This window comes from Lissotriton helveticus, chromosome 2_1 (genome assembly GCF_964261635.1).
Source record: "Lissotriton helveticus chromosome 2_1, aLisHel1.1, whole genome shotgun sequence".
Lineage (NCBI taxonomy): Eukaryota > Metazoa > Chordata > Amphibia > Caudata > Salamandridae > Lissotriton > Lissotriton helveticus.
The window spans coordinates 1,405,887,018-1,405,912,587 of NC_136059.1; the positions used below are offsets into that span (position 1 = coordinate 1,405,887,018).

Sequence of the window (25,570 nt, forward strand, 5' to 3'; positions counted from 1 at the left end):
CATTAATACAGAGAGACAGACAGATCTCTGCAGCCAAGAGGCAACAATGCCATGAAATTCTTGGTGAGTTGTCATCAGTTTTTTACTTTAAAATGTGAGTTTTATTGTTCATTTGGTTACTAGTTTTTCTTTACCTATTCGTTGAAGTACGATTGTTTTTCTAGTGATGGGCTTCTTTTCCAAAAGTCAGTACAACCTGTACAAGCAAGACATGTGTACCTCTCTAATCATTTCTTTGCAATGTACAGTTTTTTGAAAGGCAGTTGAGCGTATTTTTATGAATACGTCAGCCTGCACATAGAACAAGATGAACAGCCTGTAGAAAAAAGCATATCACAAAAAATAAAAGTGTTGGTCACTATATGTAAAACAAGCATGGCTGAAAGTTACTGAGAGCCCAGAAACACAGGATGTTGAACTGACACAGAGTTTCTTTGCCTCCCTTCCCCCATGCTGAGATTCTTGCCATGCCCGTCATAATCCAAAAAAAATGCTATGATGTCACCTGCACTGGCCACATCATAGCACTTTTTTCTGTGACCTTCAACCATGCTGAACAGCAGATGTGCTGCTTCACAACATGGCTAAAAGACACTCACATTGACAATGCCAACATTGACAATGCCAATAGCTCGGGCATTGCCACGTTCTTATACTTGTTGGGCGTTGATGGGGTCTTTCTGAACAGATGTGGAAGTGATGGTGAGAAACAGCTGAGGAGCTTCAAAGTGAAGCGAGGATGTGCCGTAACAACAAAAGCTGCCGACTGGGGAACCAGGTTCGAATCTTGGGGTCGACTGAACAATTTGTGATTCTGGGCAAGTCACTTACAGTTCCTTCCCCCTCCCTCCGACAATGAATGTGTCATTGTGTAATGTAACTGGTGAGCACTTAAAGCACTCCAATACCATTGGCTAGTGTTAGCACTATGGCAAGATGGATGGCGGAACAAGCGCTCCAATAACATCAGATTGTGCAAAAATAAAATAAAGGCAGCACTGACGAGGGAGGTAGTGGGGGGAGGGGTCAAGCAGGGAAGCAGGAGGGGATGGGAAGAAGGATAAGCAACGACAGGAGAGGGTGGGAGGAAGAACGCCAATACTATTGGCTTGTGTTTGCGCTATGGCAAGACGAAGGATGGAGTGAGCACTCCAAAACCATCGGACCTTGCAAAAAAATAAATAAACAAACAAGTGCTGTTCATATTTTAACAACTTATAAAGAAACACATGCATTTTAGTGGTGTGTGTGTGTGTGTGTGCGTGCACGCACAAAGAGGACGGCCTGAAAACACAAGTTCTCCCCAATGGAGTGCTTGAAAACCAAGAAAAGAATAGCTCAGCAAACCAAGAGCAGTGTAAGGACACATGATCTTGTTCCATGCGCTATGGGAGGCTCAAACACAAGAAGAGGGCATGACGCCTGAATGCTGTGACGAATGGCAACAACAAAGAAAACGCGAGCGAGGCCGCAGTTTTCCAATAGTAGGAGATGTGCGGCATGTGAGCCGACAAAATGTAAGAACAAAATGCAAGCCCACAAAATGTAACAACACAAAACATCTCTTCAAGACAGTGCAGGAAATGTCAAGCCGAGACCTAACCAGGGGAGCCAAATAAAACCCTGTTTATTTAATAATCATTGACAATTTTGACAGCTAGCAACCACATCCTAATTGATTTTATTTGTTTGCTTTTTTCAAACATTCCAACATTTTAGAGCAGGTGGAAAATCAAAAATAAATAAAAATCGGGAGAATGTATTTTTACCATTGACACGGAGTAGAGGCAATCTGTTTGGATCAGTCTATTGGCATGAACAGTGACAGAAAACGAGCATTTAATTTTTGGCAGTTTATTAACATATCACAAACAAAAACAGAGCTCTAACCTTTTATCTTGAATGCAATATGTAAAATCGTCAAAAGTTCAATGTTAAGGCTTGTCGCACCCTCTAATCTTGCCCTCCAAGAACTAAAGGCAAATCGTTCTTGCTCACGATATACATTTCCAAGTTTAAGTTGCCTTTTTTCCAGCAGATCATGATTCAGCAATCCTACTCCAGTTTCTGCATGCAGGAATTGGGAGACTAGCCCGGAAATTGGTAGTATCCCGCCTGAATCAGAAGGGCTGGCATGGTATGTGTTTTAGGTTTAGATATCAAAAAGGAAAATATGTATATATATTTTTTTCAAATTATTATTATATTTTGTTAACTGGCAGGCACATAAAAGTACAGGCTAGGAGGGCAAAAACACTGCCAGATGTCAACCCCTGGGGCGAAGCGTAGCAAGGCTGACCGTGAAGTCTAGAGAGGAGTTTTTATATTGATGAATAATATGATGAATCACAGGGGGGCAATGCGAGGGATACTTAAATATTGTATAGATACAGAGTTAAAAGTTATGGTTTTCAATCGTTTTAATTCAGCAACAAAAAATACATTATGATCTATGTATTTATTTATTTATAAAGTTTTATAAACTTGCATCAAATTATTTTCTTCCTACTGTTTTATGTACTTGTATGCATTTGAATGAATGCAAAATAAAGTTTTGTGATTAATTGAATTTTTTTAAATGTAAGAATATTTTTACTTACTTTACTAGGAATGTGAATTACTCATTTAACTCCTTAAAAAGCATTTTACTTGATGTTCCCGAATGGGGAACATAAAGTGAGAGACCACAAAATAAGAGTGGTGGAGTTGTCATTATGCGATCTGACTACAGTAAAACATATATAGTATATTTTCAACTGATTTAATATGGATGGGCATGTTGCCAGTGCCATGTATGAAACAAGACACTTTCCAAATTACAGTTTAACAAAAGTGAAGAACATAACTAGCCAAGTGTAAGTTTTATAAAAGACACACTTCAGACTAAATTACTTCTAGGCACTGGGATTTAGAGTTTTATTTCTCATAATAAGTGCTAGATGTAAAGTGAGTGAGATAGAAATCTAACAGCAGGCTTGCTCACACTGGGCCAGATGCACAAAATTAAAATTTTGCATTTCCTAAATAGCGAATCCTAAGAAATAGCTATATAGGAAATGCAAAATGGAATGTATAAAATAGTGATTTCCTAATAGCGATTCCTACAGAGTAGGAGTTGATATTAGGAAATACCAAAGCATTTGTTCCTATGAGCTCAAAGGCTCAGAGATAAATGGTTTTGCATTTCCTAATTTACGATTTCCTAATAGGAACTCGCCAATTAGGAAACTAAAGTGTGGTGGAACGATCAACATAAGCCCCCAATTGATGCACCCCCCAAAAAGTTATGCAACTATAAAGTGCACAAATGCCCTACGGACATGTGTGCGCTTTATACCACTTAAAAAAACATTTTGGAGTGCTTTTTTTTTTAATTGCACATGTTTACCATCGTAATTGCATTTCCTAAAAGACTATTTTGCATTTAGGAAATACTTTGTACATGTGCTTTTGCGAAGGCAAGTAGGAAATCCCTTTTTGTGATTTCCTATTTGGGTATCACAAAATTTAATTTCTACTGGGTATATGGAAAGGCCATTTCACATTTTTTAATGGCCCTAAATAGAGATTCGGTCTGTTAAGAAAAGCTAAATGTTTTCGTACCTCTGGCCCACTGTCCCTTAGTTCAAGTCAGTTAGGACTACAGGTTCAACTAAAAAACTTACCTTTTCATGCTGCATGAAGTGAAACTCAGCTAAGACTTAAGTTGTCTAAACAAAAAAACGGGGCTTTCGAAATCTACCTGGTAGGTTTCGAAAGCCCTGTTTTTGTTCAGTCTAATCCCCATAGTGCCATTATTGCATATCGCCACAAACCTAAAGCATCCGCGATCAAGCTACACTAAAACTCTGTGCCTAAGTGGGTAAGATATAATATACAGAATTTAAGAATTGCAATGTAAAACAAAGCGACAAAAATAAAAGTTTTTTCTTCTTACACAAACTAGATAATGCAAGCTTTTGCATTGCATATTAGCTGCTAAAAGGAACAGTCAAACTGCAGTTGCTTCCCTACTTTGATGTTACTATAGGATTCAGAGTTTACAGACAGTTCACAAAATGGAACGATTGTTCTCAAAATCAGCAGAATATCGAAGAAATATGCTTAAAAAAAGTCAACAAATACGGCAGATCGACCAACAACTTGTTCGTAAAAAGTGTACGATTCTTGTAAAAAGCAATATCACGGCTGTAAGCAGTCTTATATGCTAGAAAAGGCATACTACCAGTAAAATAGCATGTAAAATATATGACAGTTGGAATACAACATTTTAAAGTACTGTGATTACATGACAGACAAAGAAATGGGTACATCTCTGCACACTAGCATGCCCAAAAAAGGAACCTACAAGAAAACAGGTTATGGCTAAGCCTATTTGGATAATATCCTTGACATTAAATGGAAATAAATCTTAAACACATTAAACAACCACCATAAGAGAAACTACTTGTTAAATTAGACTCAATAAAAAAACAACAAGGAAGCAAAGACAATTTGCTCATGACGTGTAGCAACTGCGTCAAGACGTTGCCCTCAACAGAATACATTTCCCTAATTAAGACCAGCACTGAATGAAAAAATGGGTGTACGAAGACCACTTTCTATGCAACTTCTCCCTCGCCCAGCAAAAAATAATTCTGGCGAAGAGCAACACGTATAACCAAAGAAATTTAGTCGGGTCCGACATCTTGGGTTGGGTAGTGAGGCGAGGCACTCCGCGGCCATCTGGCGTAAGGCAAGAGGCTAGTAGGCGGTCCTCCGCACTCTGGGGTGCTATTAAAGAAACTTTGAGGCAAGGTTAGTCAGAACTTGCTTCCAGCGCATTCAGCTGCCGCGCTTTTACCCTGCTGCAATTTTAAAGCGTCATTTTGTATTTTAAATCCCGCGGCGCTCTGACATTGCGCTCACCTTGTCGGCGCTCACCCTCTTGGCCGGAATTTCCCTTTTACCACTCTTGTCGGCGTCCGTAGGCCGGGGAAATTTGTGAGGCATACCGGCACTATAACAGCTCACTTCCTCGCACTCGGCGGGGATCAGATAGATTTAGTCGGGTCCGACATCTTGGGTTGGGTAGTGAGGCGAGGCACTCCGCGGCCATCTTGCGTAAGGCAAGAGGCTAGTAGGCGGTCCTCCGCTCAGCGTAATAGTATTTAGGATGGACAGACAGACGCGCAGCGCTCGCGCGCAGCGGACGCGTCATAGGCGCGTCGTAGGCGCGCCGGAGATGCGCCAGAGGTAAGCCCGTTTGCGCCCGTTCGCGCAACGGACGCGCTTAGGGCCGCTACCTCTGGCCCCTCTGGCTTACTCCGTATAGCCTACTCTCGGGCTGAGCTACTTAGACTCAGACCCAGTCAGAACCCGGTAAGGCAACCAGCCAGTGCCTCTGCTTCAACTACTAGGCAAATTTCCTGTGGGTTGCTTAACGTTAGATCCCTTTGCAAGCACCACACGGAAATTGCCTTCCTCATTGATTCAGAAAAACTCGATGTCCTTTTCCTCACAGAAACTTGGACTCGGGAAGACTGTGAGGTTGAACTGGGCCTAGCCTGCCCCTCAGGCTATAAAATTAGTCATACCCCGCGCACACTCAATCGAGGAGGGGGTATCGTGTTCATTCATAAAGACTCGCTGACCCTTTCCCAGCTGAAGATTCGAGAGGTGCCAGGATTCGAATTGATGGGATTCTCGGTCAAAAAGCAGGAGCTGACACTTTGCTCGGGCGTCCTGTGCTATCGTCCTCCAGGACCGGCCTCTTCAATATCGCTCCTTATTGACCTGATCTACGAGCTCTCCAGCTCCCACTCCAAGTTACTGATTCTTGGAGATTTTAACCTGTGGGCAGGCGGCTCACTGGACAATGCATTTTCCTCCCTTAGCCAAGCCTGCAAAGACATCAGCCTGGAACAGCTGGTGAATGCCACCAACCATCAGAAGGGTCATATCCTGGACTTAATATTTGCGGATCCACAATGGGTATTAATAGATGAGATTAAGTGCCAGTTTTGGACAGACCACTTCCTGATTACGTTCTCTCTTTGCTTAGAGAACTACACCTTGCGGGAGGCTGGACTATCCCAAGCCAAGTTAGGGAGACCTTGGTCCCGAATACTCAACATCTCTCCACTACCGAATATCTTAGGGAAGGACTTTAAGCTTGGCAGTTCAGCTGAAGAGAGCTATACTCTCTTTAGCCAGTCTATCTCGAGCTCGTTGGATAAGTTGGCACCCCCCCGGAAGTCACGAGGGAGGGTGAATCGAGCTAGCCCTTGGTATACGAGCGAACTACGCCAGCTTAAACTTGGCTGTAAACGCGCAGAAAGAGCGTGGAGGAAACAGTATTTAGACTCGGAGAAAACTGTGTTCCGGTCCGCTTTACAAAAATATAAGGCACAGATCAAGATAGCTAAAGCGGCTTATCTTGAATCCACCTTGAACCAGGCCCCAAACAAGGCACAGGCCTTCTTTAATATCGTCAGGGACCTCGCCCACCCTATGTGTGCGGCCAACACCGTCCCCACATCGCAAGCTCTATGTGATTCGCTTGCTGATGCTTTCGAGGAGAAAATCTGCAAAATTCTGGAGGGTTTGCAGGATCCAGTCAATCTTACCACTGGTTTGGGAGCTCCAGAGGCGACGGCCAGTCAACCCCTGCAGAGGGTTTCTTACCTCTGTTTGGAAGCTCCGGCCACGCCTTCCAGTCGACCCCGACCAGAGGACCACGCACTCAGCTTGGGAGCTCCGGCGATAGAGTCCAGTCGACCCCAGCTGCACAGCTTTCCCCTCCCCTCCCTGGAGGAGTTTGGCAGCCTGGCTCTTACGATCTCATCTGGCTCGCCTCTTGACCCTCTCCCTCCAAAACTTTGGAGGGTGTTTCAGGAGGAACTTTTTCAGCCTTTGCACTCCATTTGCTGCCAGTCGTTTGAAACAGGGACTGTACCGGACTGCTGGAAGAAGGCAGTGGTATCTCCGCTCCTAAAAAAATCCACGCTTGACCCCGCTTGTCTCTCCAACTATCGGCCAATTTCCCTGCTTCCTTGTCCAGTTAAAATCATGGAAAAACTGGTCACCCGCACTCTGTCCGGCTTCTTAGAAGGTAACACCTGGCTCGGTTTTCGCCCAGCTCATGGGACGGAATCCACGTTAGTGACCGTGTTAGACAATCTGCGGGCGCGAGTCGACAGTGGTCGGGCAGCCTTTCTGGTGCTGCTCGACATGTCGGCCGCGTTCGACACGGTCAGCCATCCTACCTTGATCATGAGGCTGGAAGAGTGCGGGGTTAAAGATAAGGCCAGGGATTGGCTGATTTCTTATCTGGACAACCGTCAGCAACGGGTATCGCTCCCTCCCTTCAGCTCAGAGGAGCGGAGAGTAGGACAAGGAGTACCCCAGGGCTCAGCCATCAGCCCCATACTCTTTAATATTTACCTCCGCCCTCTGGTCCAGCTTATTAAATCATTTGGGATCTCCGCATTTAATTATGCGGACGACACCCAGCTGGTCTTTTCACTGGAGGGACAGGACGCAGTCCCATTGGAAACCTTCCACCGATGCATGCAGGCTACAGCGGAATGGCTCCGATTGAACTCGCTGCAGTTTAATGGGACTAAGACAGAGGTCCTATACTGTTCCAACGACCGAGTTCCCCGGGATCTCCCAGACGACTTCTGGCCTTCGTCATTCTCAGAGACGGTGTCAGCTGCACAATCGGCGCGCAACTTGGGTGTCAGTTTCGGGCCCAACTTGCAGCTAGATCTGCACGTAAATAAGACCACCTCAACGTGCATGATGCTGCTCCGCATGCTGCGCAAAGTTCTGCCCTTCCTCCCTGAGCAAGCCAGACCCGAAGTAGGGCGGAGTACCATCTTAAGTCGACTCGACTATTGTAACGCACTACTTCTGGAGGCCCCGATAACACTACTGGGCAAGCTACAAAGGGTGCAAAACATGGCTGCCAAACTCGCCCTCTCCCGCCCTTAATATAGCTCATCCACGGCAGCGCTACAGGAACTCCACTGGCTGCCGGTCCATCTACGCGTTTGCTACAAAGCAGCTTGCATTGTGTTCAGGGCTATCCATGGCCTGGGCCCGGTCTCTTTGCGGAAAATGTTCGCCTGGTATCTTCCACCTCGAGCCTTACGCTCCTCCTCATCCAGGTTACTCGTAGTACCGCGTTTCCAGAGAGTGAGGATGTGCGGCCGATCTTTCAGAGTAGCGGCGGCCAAACTCTGGAACTCCCTGCCGATATCTCTAAGGAGTCTTGAGGATCTCTTAGCCTTTAGGAAGGCGTTAAAAATCTACCTTTTTCCCAGGACAGGCTAAGTCGCTGAAATTGTTGGTTCATCGTTCGAAGCGCCAGGATGCCCTTGGGGTGAAAGGTCTGCGCTCTACAAATATACTACGATACGATACGAAATCTATACTGAATCTGATTTAAAGTGTGTGTATATGAAACCGGAGATCGATGGATGCTTCAGCTCCCTCAGATTAGTTATGCAAACCTTCCATAGGCACAAGTATGAACTGGAAATGTTCAGCTGTCATCCCTATCACCAGCACCAGGTGGTGTCACTGATGGACTATATAAAGCCATTGTTGGTTCCAGACAGGATTTCTGCACCCATATCAAAGCTGACACACAGACAATTAAAAAAACAGCATTTCTTGCAGAAAGTGAATCACATCTAGTAAGCAACTATCATCCAAATGGTAGACTGGAGGTCTGAAAGAAACCTACTGGAGCTTAAATATTATCTATGAGAAAGAACATTACTGAAGATAAGTGGCTTGCTCTATTACTGGATGGCTGCTATCATAGATTCCTGACATGAACCACTCTCAAAGCATCCTTTCTGGGCGTGGGTCGAGGATACACAAGATGTCGCAATAAAAAGGATAGGGATTAGCAACACTGAAGCAATACTCCCCTCTCCTGTCCATGTCCAAGCAATATTAATTTGTCAAAAAACTGCACAAAGAACTAAGTGGCCCCATCGCAAATATTCTAGACCGGTACCCATTCTAAAATAGGCTACGTTGCTGCTAACCATTTGGGAGAGTAGGCGTTGAACGTCAAAACACTGATGCAGAGTCTTGCCCACTATTAAGAACGTCTGACGTTTACATTTCTCAACCAAGAGATAATATGTTTATGTACAATCTTCACCGGCTTACTGTCTTAATAATCACTGAACAGTTTGTCAACACAATGGAATAAGCTAATTCTGTTAATATAGTGAAAGATGTCTTATCAAATCTATTCTGGACAGCTGCTCCTCAATTTTTGAAGAATGAGGAAAATGAAAAACGAAGGCAAGAGTAACATCAACGATGTGAAAGTGACCAAACTAAGAGAAAATAATTTCACCTTAATGTAACCCCATGCTTAGAGAAATGCATAAAAAGTTAAAGACAGAGCCTGCAACTTACTGACTCTTTTTACCAGAAATGAAAATATCCTCTTTCAAGTTTCCACTTGTGACTAATGGAAGACAACTTGCTCACAATGTCAGCCACAAGATTCTTCTTCCAGGGGAGACGAGCTGTGGGCCGCCCTATTTTCCTGTATATGGCCCACTCCCACATTCGTAAAGCCCAGCTGAGGAGGGTTCACACTGCCCTGCTTGTTCAGATAAAACATCGCAGTAGTGTTGTCTTTTAAAATCTTTACTTGAACATTGTGCATAGCTCTCAATTCCGTGACTGTCCTATAATCAATGGATTTCATCTAGGGAAAGCGCTTACTTATTGATAAGTTGACCAGACTAGCACCCTTATTCCTCGACACATGCGCAATTCACTATCACCTTTTAATAAGGAAGTGGTCTGAAAGGAAACCCAAGACGTGTGTTTGACTGACTTATCAATCACTGCAAAATGTGAAGCTGGGGATCACAATAACATCCTTCAGATTGCAGTAATGCAAAGTCCACTGCCTCCTTTAACCCCACCGAAAAGACCGGAAGTGTAGAAATGTTAGTGGTATCACATAAGTGCATGATGTCGTTAGGATCGCCGTCTGGCGAAGAGAAACCACCATTTTAAAAGCAATTGACTGACTTACATGCAGCAAACTGGTCTGAGGAGGGACTGCCCTCATTTCGATAACATTTTATTATTATTTCTGCATGTGAGGAGACATCCTTCTGTTTATCTATTTTGAGAATGATTTGTGTTTGTTCCGTAAAGGATCTTGTCAGAGTTGGATCTGATGCGACTAAAGGTGACAGGGCCGACACCACAGTGGAAGCCTAGGCTGACGGACTGTAATTGGTGAAAGAGAAACACTTTCAACAGCTTTATAGTGACATTAGCCAGAGCCATGGCTCGATCAGACGCACCAAAGCATGCTGCAAAGGGTAGTTTGCCAAAATAGCAAAAGTAGGTTTGAAAGGCCTCTATCTTTTAAGCAGAAGCCCTGTTAGAAGAAAAACTCAAGAGGGAATGTCCTCTGAGGTAAGACAACTTCTTTATATCTGTGAATATCTTGAGCCTTTTATATGTGGGTAAGGAAATGTGGTCATGGTTGAGATGCCTCCGAGAACTACCCCAGGAGAGAGGATGAGAGTGCTCTCAACTGCAGGATCTGGAAAATCACTTCAATTTCGGCAGCCTAAGCAAGCTAGATACACAACATCTTTCAGTACCATATAGAGTCAGTGATAGCCTGTGACGTCTGCAAATGATCAGGCCTATTGAGGGTCGTTAGGCAAGGTTCAGGCAAGGTGTAAGCAAGAGCACACATTCATCAAGTGAAAGACTGAAATAACAAGGCTACCATCTTCGATTCAGCAAAACCTTGAGTGATTTCCTTCTGCTCCTAAATTGAGTTTCTCATAATGAAACGTACGAAATCCAATTTAACATTGTTACATTAACTATACTATCTCTTATGGATGAGAGTTGTGGAAAAGCAACTTTACTTATTTTGTTTGCTATTGTTATATTTTTTAATTGGCAGACTTCATTATAGGATTGGATAAACAAATGCGTTCTTAAATATTTGATGAAAAATAACAATACATTTTTCTATCTCCAAAAAATCGCTATAAAACTGATATCTATAGCTTGCTATTTAGAATCAACTACACCTCTTCTCCAATTACAATATGTATTTAAATTAATTAAGTGCTATACTGTTATTTGCTCTTCAAAAACATAGATGACAAAACCATAATTGCTGCAATACACAATTTGCTATAGACCGAGTAGGTTATGTGTGTCATACTTCTAGACAGTGCTAATGGAATTCAAATTTGATTTATAACAATGTATCCAGAATTATATTCACAACCACGGTGGCATCCATTGAAAGACATTTATAACATTTGTAACATGGGCTTAAAATTAGCTACAGCCATTTCACCAGCCTTATGTTCTCCCAAAATTCACAATAAAGTACATATGTATAAATATTTACACAGACGTACACACACACACACATGGGCTTTTGATCGGCCCTTTTCATCAACTGGTCTGTTCTGGTGTCATTCACATTTTGCTTCCACTCACTACAGCATACAACAGAGATTAGTGGGTTGGGTCAGTTCACTTCTGCCATGGGTGCTTTTCACTGAGAGTAACTATATGCTGCTTCTGCCCATGTGCACTAATAGGCAGTTCACATCAGTCCCTGGGCCGGTAGGTCACTCTCTGCTCTAATTTCGGCTTTAACTTATGTATTTTTTATTTTTGCGATTGGTCACCTATTTTTGCAAACATATGCATGCCATCTTAGCGGCAGCATTAAAAAAACAAACTTTTGATTACTTTGAAAATGTCTAGTCCTTAATGTATATGTTAAAGAAATTAAAACAGTCAGGCTTGAGAAAGCCATACCTATTGGCTTAGTCAATCCGGTTTATAAATGTTCTCTAAAACATTAAGAAAATAAATCAGACTGCTGTTTGAAGCTCAGTATGACAAATGCACACTATCTACATACATAGCACTCTCTGGGATTTATCTGCAAAATCACTCCCTAAAAAATATTTACAAAATAGAATTCATGGAAAAGGGGTTGCTGTCACCAGGTTTCGGTTTAAAAGCTGCAAAGTCAAAGAGATGTCAAAGTTAAGAAATGTAAACTACTGACACGCCTACCAACGAGTTTTTACAATTTATCAGGTCAACCTCAGATTATTAAAGTAAACAAGATCAATAGGAGTATGGGACAACAGCTTGCAAGGTGGAATCAGCTACCTTTTAAAGTGATTCTTACTTCTCAACTGACTTTTCAAAGGGTCATAACATTTAACAACAATTATATGAAAGAAAGATGTAATTCTGTGCCTTTTTCAAGTTTTATTATTGCTTGTAAAGAGTAGATAAACACATTTTAGAATTATGCACATCTTTCTGTTTTGAAAACTTTTAGGAAAATATCATTCTGTTAAATGCAATACTTTCTAAGCAGTCACCAACCATTAATCAAAACCACAGAAATAAATTAGTATAGCTTCCCAATTAAATAAACTATTACTAATCCATTATAGCAATTGTTTTAAAAATGCTTCGTTTTGAAAATGATGACTGGTGTAGACGTTTTGCATACCATTAAAAACATGCATGCATTCTTGTTGGGAACTATCTATTCATTTTAAGTCACTGTAATACCACACAAATCTGTTCACACTAATCTGAAGAAAGAAAACGAAATCAAGTGATAATCTGAAGTACTGCACAAATAGAGGAATCCTTCAAAAAGCAATGTTTAGAATTTGTTTTTAAAAACCAAACATTAAACTAGTAAGTTTAGGTAAGGCGGTTTCACAGGCATTGCTTGGCCACTGAGCAGTCTTCTAAACTGTGCTTTAAAAGGAAATTTTAATTTTTGCAATCTAAAAGTTGCACTGACTGAATAAAGGTTTCTCTGAGGTTAACTAGCCATATAATGTAATGTGTACTGTACAAAAATATAATTTCAGGCCTCTGTGGGTAAAATAGAGCCTTCAATCGGAGTGCTAGTTGATTTTTTTTGAGGAGCTCAAGATATGTTCGAGTATCTGACACTGAAGTACTTAGCATAAATGTTTACAGAAGGAACCTTGGCCAACTTCTACCTCAACTATCCAAAGTCTAGGTTGGGATTTAGCAACCGATAAATATGCAAAATTAGAGGAAGTTACAACTGGACCTTAAATTCAGTCAAGCCCTCTGTACCTATAGCTCATTTATCCGGCAGACTAAGTTAAAATTCTGTAGTATCACGTCATTTTCAAAACTAGGAGCTTTAGCTGCTCAATGTGGTAAAATAAAAGATGCTGGAATGTAGTATGTAATTGCGCACTCAGTCTAATTAAAACAAAACTTCAGGGTGTAGGTCTTTTTGAAATTCGAATTGCTAATGTTTTTGATTGCCTCATAAACCACTTCCAAAACCACCTGGGGCATTTACTCTTTTCAACAGTAGAATCAAAATCTACTTCTAAAACTCAGCTACAGTATGGCTAGAACCACCAAGATCCTCGTCACACAAGAGGCAGCAGAACAGATCATAAAAGTGAAATAACAATCTCACATTGCTATATGTCTGAAGACCACACATGAAGGAATATTGTCTCATTTCAAAGTACAGGTCATGCTTTTAAGTGTTTTAAAGTTGTTAAAAAGGCAAGCATAAATAACTAAAAAAGATATTGTGTGCACCATTCTGAGCTGAAAGAGATCAGGCTTGTTTCACAGTAAGACTAACTTTCTTTTGGCAGGACGCTTTCACTCCTGAGTCAATCGGACCTGCCTACGCACATATATTGGGCACGCTTTGAACTAGTGTCACAAGCTAAATGTGCTACTTTCTACATTACTCAAGCCCAGAAAATGATGTCCTGTGGTGGTAAATTGGTCACACATAGTTAATGGCTTAAACGAGATATTTATGTGGATCAAACTAATTGTTTTTACAGCGAGCTACTTTGAGTCTGTAAAACAAAAAGATATATTTGAAGGAGCACAGGTCGTTTGCCTTCTATTTAAAACAGATTAAAGTAAATACCTTTATGTATAAGCCTAGCACAAGTGATATGAAGTATGGATACATCATCTACGTGTTCCATTCATTTTTGAAAATAGGATTTTGATCATTATTTGACTAGACTAATACAGCTGTTTACTAAATACGTGTGTTAATTACATAGTGCTTTAGGCACTTGGACACACACATTCATATTTTCCTAAAACATACTTGAAAGAAACATTGCCCATAACTCCTTTGACATTACAATTCCTACAAGCCCTGCAGACGATTTCAGATGAAATTGGTCATTTTAAAATGGAAAAAGCAGATGGTTAAATATGCCACGGTTTCAATCAATGTTCATCAATAAACACTGCTTTTCGTGTTCACTTGGAAAAGGTTCTTGTGCGTTTTGATAAAGAATACTTAACTCCAGGCATTTTAGAAAAGTACATAAAACTATGAAGATCAGTTGGCCATGCAGTCTGGTTATGGGGAAGAGCTGCAACAACACGGTGATTAATGGAATGCTTGCTATAATCTCAGCCACTTGCAAGCACTTGGGGCCGCATTGCAGCCTATTGGTTTTCGTCCACCATGCCACTCCAGACAAAGGCTGTCTTAAGCAAATCAGAACCGACCCTGCTTCTCATGGGAACAGAACAGTTCGCCCGGAATGACAATTAAATACCACCCCCATTAGCACGAGCTGCCACCAGAATCATTTCCAGTGGCTTGGATCGACTATACATTTCCAAGCAGCACATTCCACAACTGCAACACAAGGAGGGACTATAGAATTAAAAACCGACCACATAAAAGGACTCGCGACTCAGAAAACAGATCACACGTTTTCACACTATTTTTAATGCGGCACAGCTTGCTTAAGAAAGCGCGTTGGTTGTACAAAAGTGCTACGTTTGTGCACAAGCTGTGAGCAAACTCACGCTGTACACGGCAGTAAATTGATATAGGACATCCTTACGGCTTCATTTTCAAGTTTTCGTGTTCTCTTTTGCCTGCCTTCGCCATCCTTTCCATAAACATACACCTTATGTTGCTGAGCCTACCGACCCCCGAGCGCCATCTCCTTACTTGTAGATATTGCATTCGGTTGCCTCTTTACTGAAGCTGGACGGTGTGATGACTGCAGAGAAATGTAAGAGCCTAGGGTGGAAGAGGTGGTTATTGCATATTCCATGTGTTTCCTTGTAGCAGAGAATGATGCTGGCAGAGGCAGGCACTCTAACTTCCTCTGCAAGTTTCACGTGTAACTACCTAGATAGGAGTGCCACTTCAGGATACTTGTTGGAGCGGACTAGTGCTACAACAACCAGGCCTCCAATACAATGCCTAACACTATAAACGATGGTTACATATTAGAGGTATACAAACATGTGCTCGATATGGAGTTACAATAAAAAAAGAATATATCAATTCGGAAATTCGTAGTGAAGAGTCTTTTCTTAGGTAAGTAGCTGAAAGATGAGAAATTGTTACTTAAACAAAACACACGAGCTGCAACTTTAAATATTTAATTGTATTGCCACTGGCCAGAGGTGACCATTACAGTACCTCAAAGTATAGGAGTTTTAAATGGCAGGCATGTTGCAGCATTTAGTTAAGTCTGATCAATAAGTATGGATTCACGACATTGAAGACTCAAAAAAATTGATGCTCAAAGCTTTGTTGTCCTATAAATGCGATACATAGAGAGGAGAGAACTTCCCTTTGAAAATAGTATTGTCAAGCATGTCAATCGATAAGCACATGTATAAAGTTAAAGATAATTGTCTAACACAGGAGTATGCTTACAGAAAAGCCTACTTCAGGTCAGACATCACAGGGTTTAAAAAAAGCAAAGTAAAATTTATCATTAAAGCTCCAATTTGTGGTGTACACTATTTTGGCACATTAAAATTGACACCGAGGAACGGACTACAAAATGTATTAATAAGGATCCTTGAAACATTAGCAAGACAATAAGGGATATTTCAGAAAAAATCTTTCCTGAAATTGCCCATAACTGTGTGGTAGTAGAAAAAACTAAATTCAAAAGGAAATAACGCTGGTTGAGCTTCCTGAAATGCTCTTATGTTCAAACGAAGAACAAGTGGAGTTACAGATGGTGGGTGTGTCTCCAAGGTAGGGCTCCTCTACCTTGCTGTAGCTGGCTGGACGTGACCAGGATAAGATCTCCGTGAACTGGTTGCTTGCCTCTGTCTTGCCAGGAAGGACTGTCCGGAACCCGTACTTGCAAGCCTATCTTCTGCAGCTTTTTTATGTAGAGTCATTCCCTGTGGAAAGAAAAAAACAATTGGTATTGATCTTAAAATAGCAAACAATACTGCATCCCTAAATACATTGGAAGATAATATAAATTCACTATAAGCAGTTATCATAATCACAACTGGAAGAAGAAAGTAAGACTAGGCTTGGTCCTCCATAAGCCATTACCCTGGCTAAAAACAAACATCACACTTGAATAAACTTGATACGTGCAAAAACCGGATGCAGAGGCAGTAAGGATGCAACTCCATAATATGTATGTAAGTTCTTCTTTGTATTACCATAGCGAAATATATTTTACAACTGTTTTATTACTATAAACACAGTTCTTTCAGCTGAAAGCGAATGGCCTTAATCAAACAGAGGTTGAGAAGCATTGCTTGTAAGCACTGTAGTAGTTGTAACATTCACCCTAAGGACTACTGAGCTGTCTATTTCAATTTCCAGGCGTCCCTCTCTCCTCGATCTAATGGTAGCACCAAGGTAATGTAAGAGCCCTCTGAAACTACCAATTGGTTCTGCTGGCACTGCCAACCGCCCTTACTAATTTGCAAAAAATTGGCTAATGTTCAACTTTCGTTCCTCTAGGTGATACGAGTGAATTTTCCTTATGTTGCTCATCGATGAGTATATAAAGTATAGAAACATGTCAGCAGATGTCATATTGATGCCCCTATTGCTCATTAAATGGTTGCACATTTACACAGCATAGAAGTGCAAATGGTGATCAGCCATCTTGGTTTGGGCTCGCTTGTGAAAGGAATGTTGAGGGATAACGTCCCTCCTCCCACTGCCCACACAGCATCACCTTGAGAGGGTTTGGGAGGGCACTACTGTTGTTTACAAAAGGTGACATTTAAGATAACTTCCATGCAATTACAGGTTCAACAAAAAATTATTATTCACACATTTTCTCAACTGCAAATATTCCAAATGTAGTTACAGACATCAAAGGGTTCAAAAGAATAACAGTATATTTTTATATTTTCAGGTGACAGTAAGCACTTGTAAAAATATACATCAAGTACACGCTAGACACTTAAGGTTACTGGCTCTTCACAAAGCCTGCATCTAAACAGTTCTATGCAAACAAATCTGCCAGAAATTTCTCTGAGTGACAATCAAACACCACAAAAGCCCTACACCTTTGTAGCATCCCTGTGCCGTAGGTACCTGAAAAACAACTTCATGCTTGTCAGAAACAGCTTGTTGACTTGATGGGTGATATTATTCATACATTCTAATTCAGTGAATAAGTTATACTTATAGATAAAATTCCTTTGATGCGCAGAGACTATAAAGAAGGCCTCTTTTTGGAGAGCCTGATGAGACGAAAAAACGATGCTACCATACTTCTCCTTTAGAAAAATTTGACTTGCCGGGAAGATCTTTTTTTATCCTCGTGGAGACTCCTTTCACCTTAGTCATCCTCCTGGAGTAACAATAAGTAAGGACATCAAAAGAACAAAACCCTGCCACAGCCATGTTATTATGGGTTATATCACCCTTTTAGGATACACAAGTCCCTAATACGACCAAGACACATGTGTCAGGATACTTTCAAAGATCAAGGTACTCTCACCTCTTTATGTAGGTAATTAATAAAAAATAGTTCATACAATCCTATGGTATTGCCTATAAACAATTTCAATAAATACACAAGAAAATAAAGTAAAAAACCCAACATGTAGCGAACAGTTGAAATCTTCGTCCCCTTATCAACTGTCATTCAAACTCCTCATCCAAACCTGCTCATGGGTGGATGAACGTTTTCCAGTAAAAGGCAGCTACTAGAGATCTGTCACATTCGAAGGGAGAGTCCAGCGTAAATCCAAAACTTCATGGAGAATAACCTCAAGCATATATCTGTAGTAACCCTGGGTGTAGTTCGCATAGTAGCGCTACATGTAGCTACGCGAAGTGCACTTCGCACTACGCATGCTACACGAACTGCATAGTGCAGTGTGCAAAATGCTGTTCGCACTGATTGCACAGTGTGGACAAGCATCCGGCACTGTGCAATCAGTGCAAACTGCATCTTGCACAGTGCAAGCGGTCGTTTTCTGCCGCTCGAGTAGCTTTCTTAATGCGGACTGGTAGTTTCTCATCATTGAGAATCTTGCCGGGAGGTTTATTTTCCACGCTCGCGATCGGCAACTTGATGTTGCTGATCGCGAACGAGGAAAAAGTCTCGCCGGGATGTCATTTTGCTCGCTCGTGGTCGCCAACTTGATGCTGAGGACCGCGAGCAAGCCAAAAATGACCGCTACACTACGTGTGTTTGCACTGTGCTAGGCGCAATTCGTGTAGTGCGAAGAAGAGCAAACTACACAAGCGTAGCGTAGTACTTCGCCCAGGGTTAATCTGTAGATTGTTTCAAGGTCGGCTGACATGAAGTCCGGGTCACATACAAAACTAGAGAAGGTTCATCCACCCATCAAGGAACAGAGCATTCTGTCCTTAGGTGTTGGGTACCTATATTTATTTGGGCCCACGTTTCAGATTATACCGAGTAAAACACCAGTTTATTTTACTCTGTGTCTTATATAGCGATATTTTGTTTTCCCCCCTTGTACTCCACTTTACATTGAACTGAGGATCATCTTTCCTGATAGCCCTGATAAAGGTGTAGAACATTTCTGGGTGTGCATCGAAACACACGTCGGCACAAGATACACCAGGAGTATGATGATCTTCATATCTGATTGAGAGAGACTGGCCAGCTTAAGGAGCTACGCAAACTGTATAGCTCAGCTCAAGAAGCCAGGGTAAAGTGCCTGAGGGAGGAAGCATGGGAAAACTCGTCTCAATCCGCAATCACCAAGAATAGCAGGGACTTTTGGAAAGTGATAAATGCTCCCTTCCTTAAAGAGGATTGTGAGCCAGCAATGGACACCCACGTTAGTGAGAATGCCTGGGAGGCTCATTTTGGGCAGATTTTTGGGGCAGTGGAGAAACCTTTGGCTGGCTCAGACAAAGGGGTTAGCATCTACAGAGCACCTGGTATTTAATTTGGCCGAAGTAAGATATGGGCTGGCCAAGTGTAGTACTGCCAAGGCCTTAGGCCCAAGATGGGGTTCCCTACAGATTTCTTACTAGAGCATCGGGATCTTTGGGCCCCACTGTTGACTAACATCTTTAACGCTCTATGTAAGGTGGGAACCCCAGCTTCCTGGAGTAGCACTATAATAGTCCGAATCTATAAAAAAAATGGGATAAAGCTCTACCGCAGAACTATAGACCCATCTCTCTCTTGGACAGCACCTCAAAATTGATGGAGCACTTACTGCTGAACAGTTTGGACGACTGGGTCCGCGAGAAGAACATTTTAATATTAGCACAGTATGGCTTTCAACGGGGTAGGGGGACGATTGATCAGTGTTTGAATTTTAGTTTGACAATCGCTAAATATATGATGGGTGGGAAAGGGCAGATGTTTATGGCCTTTATCAGCTGCATTTGATGTGTGACCCACCCTAAGTTATGGCTAATAATGGACGAGGTGGGTATAGATGTAGCGATGTACGAGTAACTTACCTTCGGTAACGATGTATCTGGTAGAGACTATTCTAGCCGCAGATTCCTTAACGTAGAATTATCCCCAGGCGCGAGACTGGATCTGGAAAATTTTCTTTAGCACAGCATCTCTGTGCGCCGGGGGCGGTACCACGTGACTCCGCCCTGACGTCGTCCGTGGCATGATGTCAGCGAGGTCACATAAGCCCCACCCCGGTGGGCTGATGTCAGTTTTCTTCGGAGAACTTTTCCGCGCCACAATGCGGAGCCATCACAACAAAACTGTGGAGAGCATGGGAACAGTGTGTGAAAAAATTGTGAAAATAGAAAAGGGAAACAAAGGGAAAGAAACAGTACCATTTGGAAAAATGCTAGGCACCAAGGTACTGAAAGCCATAGCAGGGAAAGAACAGAGCACCGCTCAGAAGAGCAACCTTAAAATCGAAGGTGACACCCTCCCTGGAGGCAGAAAAAACGTGAAAAAAACATCCTAGCAGACACAAAGAGTCTGCAATCACCAACCACAACAATGAAGGGCAACAAGTCTGGAATAGATGAGTAACGGCAAATTACCCCCAAGACAACACCATCAAGGAAGGCTGTATCTCTTAGTAGGAGTTTTAGCTGTGAGGTATAGTTAAAGATCCTAACTCAGAGGACCACAGAGGAGTCCGAAACCCAAAGCAACAAAAGGAAAGAAGAGTAAAAGTAGGCCCCCACACCGGAAAGAACCAGGGTGCAATAGATGCAAAAGTACACATGGACCAACCGCGCCCTAACCTGCAAGGAATTGGCGGAACAATCAAACAGAGTGAAGCATGCAGTCAGGGAGGAAGCAAAGAAGACACCCACAGGAGACAGGCCACCCGGAAGGGGGCGAGCGCAGAAAACCAAGGTGAAGGTCCTCGCAGAACAGGGAGGAAGGGTGAGTCGTGAAGGAATCTGCGGCTAGAATCGTCTCTACCAGATACATCGTTACCGAAGGTAAGTAACTCGTACATCTGAAAGAGACTACTAGCCTCAGATTCCTTTACGTAGAATAGATACCCTAGCCATACCCAGGGGGGAGGAGGGGCTGTGAGAGAACTTCCCCAGTTAGGAAGAAACACAGGGCCCCTGCAGGGGATGTTGCATGGGGACAAGAAGGGAGGCCCAGCCCCACTGTTTACGGTGTGGCCATAAACAAGGGGACTTTTCTCATACGGTGTGGGAATGCCCTGCTATACAGAAGTACTGGGAAATGGTGACGGTGGAATTGGGGAAGGTATTGAATGAGGCATTGCCACTAGACTCAAAATTAATCCTCCTGGGTATATCCGGGGATGTAGACTTGAGCCGTCCGCACCTTATATTTGCGGCTCTGGCTCTGGTTATCGCTAAGCGAGACATCGCAAGGAGGTGGGGGTCAGCGCAGGCACCACAGATGGGGGAATGGAAATCAGGGATGGACCTATACATGGCCGCTGAGAGGGTCACGTATAGTGCTAGAGGATGCCCCAAAAAATTCCAAAAGGTGTGGGGGAATTGGAGGACGTATTATGGTATGGATGCGGGGATAGGATAGCGATACCAGGTGGACGGACATGCACTACATGGGTGAGGCAGCATACAGGGGCCTTTTCACCAAGGGAAGAGAAGACACGAGGGGCCGAGACATATTCAACACAGGCTGGGAGGTGGGATCTGGTCTCGCCTGCCATGTTTTTCTGTAACGAAAGATATACAAAAGGGACTGATGGCATTATAATGTATCTTGCTCACATGATTGAATGTAATGACTACCTTGATTGTTTATGGTTTGATTTGCACTGTAAGAAGAAAATTAATAAAAATACTTATAAAAAAACTAAAAAAAAACAAAAAAAGAAAGGCAGGTGAGAGAAGACAGACGCAGTCGCGCAAGGCTCCAGCAGAACAAAAGGCTCTTTCTAACTCACTTGATTTTTTCCCTAAATAGCTACAAGTACCCCACTTAGGGTTAGACACGTCCCAATAAAACACGGCAACATGGGAACCACTCTTCGCGAAAAAAATCCAGCAGCAGAGAACAAGAACATAAGGATTTGTAGCCAGAACCATAGATGGCTTACCAATCAGCCAAAAAATACACAATTGTCAAAAAGGGTTGAACCAGCAGCCAACAGGAAAGAGGGCTAACCTAGGGTCCCCGAAGGCACTGCAAACCACACAGAACATAAAGGTGGGCCAATCAAAACACCAGACTCCAGGAAGAAGGTGGGATAACGCCTCCCATCAAGCCCCGGAGGATCAACAAGCCAAGCTCACGTTGGGGGAGGAGGACGAAACCCCGCAAGGAGATGTTGAATGGCAGAGTCTGCGTCGGTGTTAAACAAAAGAACCCCATCAAAGGGCAGGTCAACCAGACACTCCCTAATGCTCTCAGGAAAAACACCATACCGCAACCGAGCATGGCGACGGAGAGTCACAAAACTGGCCATAGCACGGCCCAGAGCATCAGCAACATCCAAGGCCGTACGGAGAATAAACGTGGCCAACTCCCGACCATGCAACACATGGTGCCGTAAATCAGCTCGGGCCTCGTCTTGGGAGACAGAAGGGACTCCGCAGAATCCCACAAGCTGGAGGTAGCCCTGGCCAACATACAAAGTGTGTTAAGCGCTCGCAAAGCAGCACTGGAGGAAGTGAAGATATTACGCCCCCATGAATCCAACCATAGGGCCTACCGTGACGGAGGAACCAACCACACAGGCAAGGACGGAAAGGCAGTCTGCAGAAGAGGGCACTGAGTAGAAGGGTGGAATGAAAGGCAGACCAGGTCGTGCGGAGCAGGACGGTTGCGGTGTAGGAGCGGCTGAGGCGCCGGATCACCCGTGGCAGGAAGCCCCCAAGCCCTCACAAGAGAGTTGTGGAGCGAAGCTTCGAATGGAAGAAGCAGCTCCCGCCCACCAGAGCCCTGGTGTAGAACTTCGAACAGATGATCCGTAGGGAATGGGTGACGGGGTCACCCATTCGCAAAATGCCAGCGGCCGTGGAAATAGCCTGAACAAAGGCAACACTGGCCTGCGTAGGATGCCGCGGGGGAGAAAGCAGCTCCTCAGTTCCCTAGAAGACGCCGGTGAAAAAGCAACGACGTGGCGGCCCGTCTCCGGAGAAGAAGAGACCAGGAGCTGACCAACCTCCGTAGAGGAAGAAACGTCTGAAGACGAGTAGGGGACCCGACCCTGGCACGGCACTATCGGGGCCGGCGAGACGCCAGTCGGCGCCGGTGAGGACATAGGCGGCGCAGCGTCTACCACCACCACCACGTGCTCCCTAGGACAATGAGACGGGGTCGGAGCATGTTCGGCTAAGGAAAGGCACCAAAAAGGCACCGGTTCGACCTCACACGAGGCAACCGCCTGCATAGAGGATCGAGACGGGCTCTGGAAAGGACCCCAAGCCCCGGCCTTCACCCGCGGCACCGTGTGGGCCGGGGAGGAAAGACTCCGGCTCGGAAAAGGCGCCGGCTCGACCTCTGGCAAGGCAGCCGCCTGCACAGAGGACCAAGGGGGACTCAGGGACTAGCCCCGGCGATCTCCTGCGACGCCACAGGGATCCACGTAGGGATTTGCGGCGAGGCAGGGACGCCGTGGGCCGAAGAGGGGAACCCCGCCCTTACGACACCACCCTCATACAACCTGAAGCCGAACTCGTCAGCGCCAGGGAGGAAGCCGCCGGCAACGCTGGGGAATGCCCCGCGTGAGGCAAGGATCCTCAGACGTCTCAGGCGGAAGAGGAGGGGCCAAAGAAGCCTGCAGAGCCGCAGCGTAGGCTTTCATTTGGGCCCTAGTCGCCCAAAGGCCAGGAAACAGCGGGTAGGGTGGCGACTGGAGAGTTGGGCGCACGTCCTGAGGGGAACCGGCACCCACCGCCGAACGAGGACAAGGCCTCGGAGACAAGCTACAGGACCTACCAGCTGGCGAGCGGCGCCCTTGGGGCCATGGCGCAGGGCGATGCCGCAGACGGAATAGGCGGTTCCTGGCTTCCGAGGTAGGGGACGGACGCTGGGACGACACCGACCTGGACAAGCGGGCCGACAGCAATCTCATCCGGCGCTCCTGCCGGGACTTTGGTTTGAGGTGCTGACAAGCTTCGTAGTCCGTAGAGTCATGGTGCTCGCCCAAACACCACATACAGATAGGGCGAGGGTCCGTCGCCGACATCTGATGTGCACAATCAGTACACGTCTTGAAGCCCGAAGGCATTTGCACACTGTTCCTTAACGCAAAGCGTGAAAAGAAGGCTTGAAAACAGGCCAGGACACAATACGGATCCACGTTGCACGCGGAAACGAGAAAAAACTGACGACAGCGGGCCGGGGTGGGGCTTATGTGACCTCGCTGATGTCACGCCCGCGGATGACGTCAGGGCAGTGTCACATGGTACCGCCCCCGGCGCACAGAGATGCTGTAGCAAAGAAAAATTTACGGATCCAGTCTTGCGCCTGGGGATAATTCAACGTTAAGGAATCTGCGGCCAGTAGTCTCTATCCGATAATTAATTTTATCTGCCAAATGTACTCACAAGCCACTGCATGTGTCAGTAATGAAAAAAATGGGGAGTGCACAAGACCTATTCAGATCTCAAGGGACATTAGACAAGGCTGATTCTTGCCCCTTTTTTTATTTTCAATCTATACAAATGGGTTAGAGGCCGCAGTCATAGGTTCTACTCCAGACGTCCCCTCTTTTAATGCAGTTCCACTTCCAATAATGGCATATGCAGATGATGTGGTTTAATAGTAATAACAGGGGTGGCATTACAAAGTCTTATAACGGCCTATGAGGATTTTATGAAAAGTCTGGATCTGAGAGTAAACAAATCAAAAATGTTCCTACTGGTGACAGGGGCATCCACTTTTAAGAAACTCCAAGCCTTCTACATAGGGAAAAGAAGGCTGGAAATGGTGGACTCTTTCTCCTATTTAGGGGTTTTGTTTGACAAAAAGCACTCTTGGCTAAATATGGTGGCCAACAGGGCTCTTGTAATGGAGAGAAATGTGACAGCATCTTTAATTATATCAAAAAGTTGGGGTCAAAACCCATTGAGGCAATAAAAAAAGGTATATAGTGCGAAGACTATTTCTGCTGTTACCTCTGGGGCAGGGTTCTGTGGTATGGTGGCAACAGACTCCCTGCAAAGGCTAGAGGATGGATTTCTTAAGAGGTTATTGGCCCCTCCTCGCTCCTGTTCGAATTACAATTGCCATTTCAAACTTGGTTCACTATATGTGTCGGATAGTATTAGGCGTGCTCCCATCCTAAAATGGCCAATCTAACCCAAACAATAATAAAGGCCTGTTTTTCGCTGGATAACGCACATAAGATTGTATGGTTGCAGAATATAAAGTACATATTTACTTCTCCAGGTCTGGCCAAGTTGCATAGAAAACCAAGCAGCTGCTTGAAATTCTCTAAAATGAGATTTTTGCATTAAAAGCAGAATACGAGAAAAAAGAAGAAAACTATTTTAAATCTTCTGTAAGGTTATATCAAATGACCTCGCCCACTATGGAGGAGGACTAATCGTATTTATGTAGGGGTAATGGAATTTACAACATAGATTCATCTTGGCGAGGTTCCGACTTAATCTAATCCCCCTGATGATGGGTTTCCCACCGACGATGGCTTTCCCCACCGAAAAGGTATTTGCTTAGCGATTTAACAGCATGCCCTTGTAATGGTAGTTCCGAGCAGTATGATCTTCATTTAATCTTCTTTTGTTGTTTTATTAAGAACAATGCTCAAGGTACATCCTGCCTCTTTTGCATCGGTATCATTTTAGCCAATGTCG

At 43.9% G+C, this 25,570-nt stretch overlaps 1 protein-coding gene across 3 annotated transcripts in view; it reads right to left on the reverse strand.

Annotated features, from left to right (window-relative positions):
* The window catches only part of HOOK3 (hook microtubule tethering protein 3), a 1,014,571-nt gene that overhangs the window by 7,843 nt on the left and 981,158 nt on the right, over positions 1–25,570 (reverse strand). For 2 of the 3 annotated variants that reach the window (XM_078676339.1, XM_078676338.1), the window contains one exon: positions 16,112–16,248. In XM_078676339.1, the coding sequence (XP_078532465.1) occupies positions 16,112–16,248 (137 nt within the window). Of the gene's footprint in view, positions 1–15,470; positions 16,249–25,570 lie in introns of those variants that run through there. The other variant, XM_078676340.1, reaches the window with a different exon arrangement.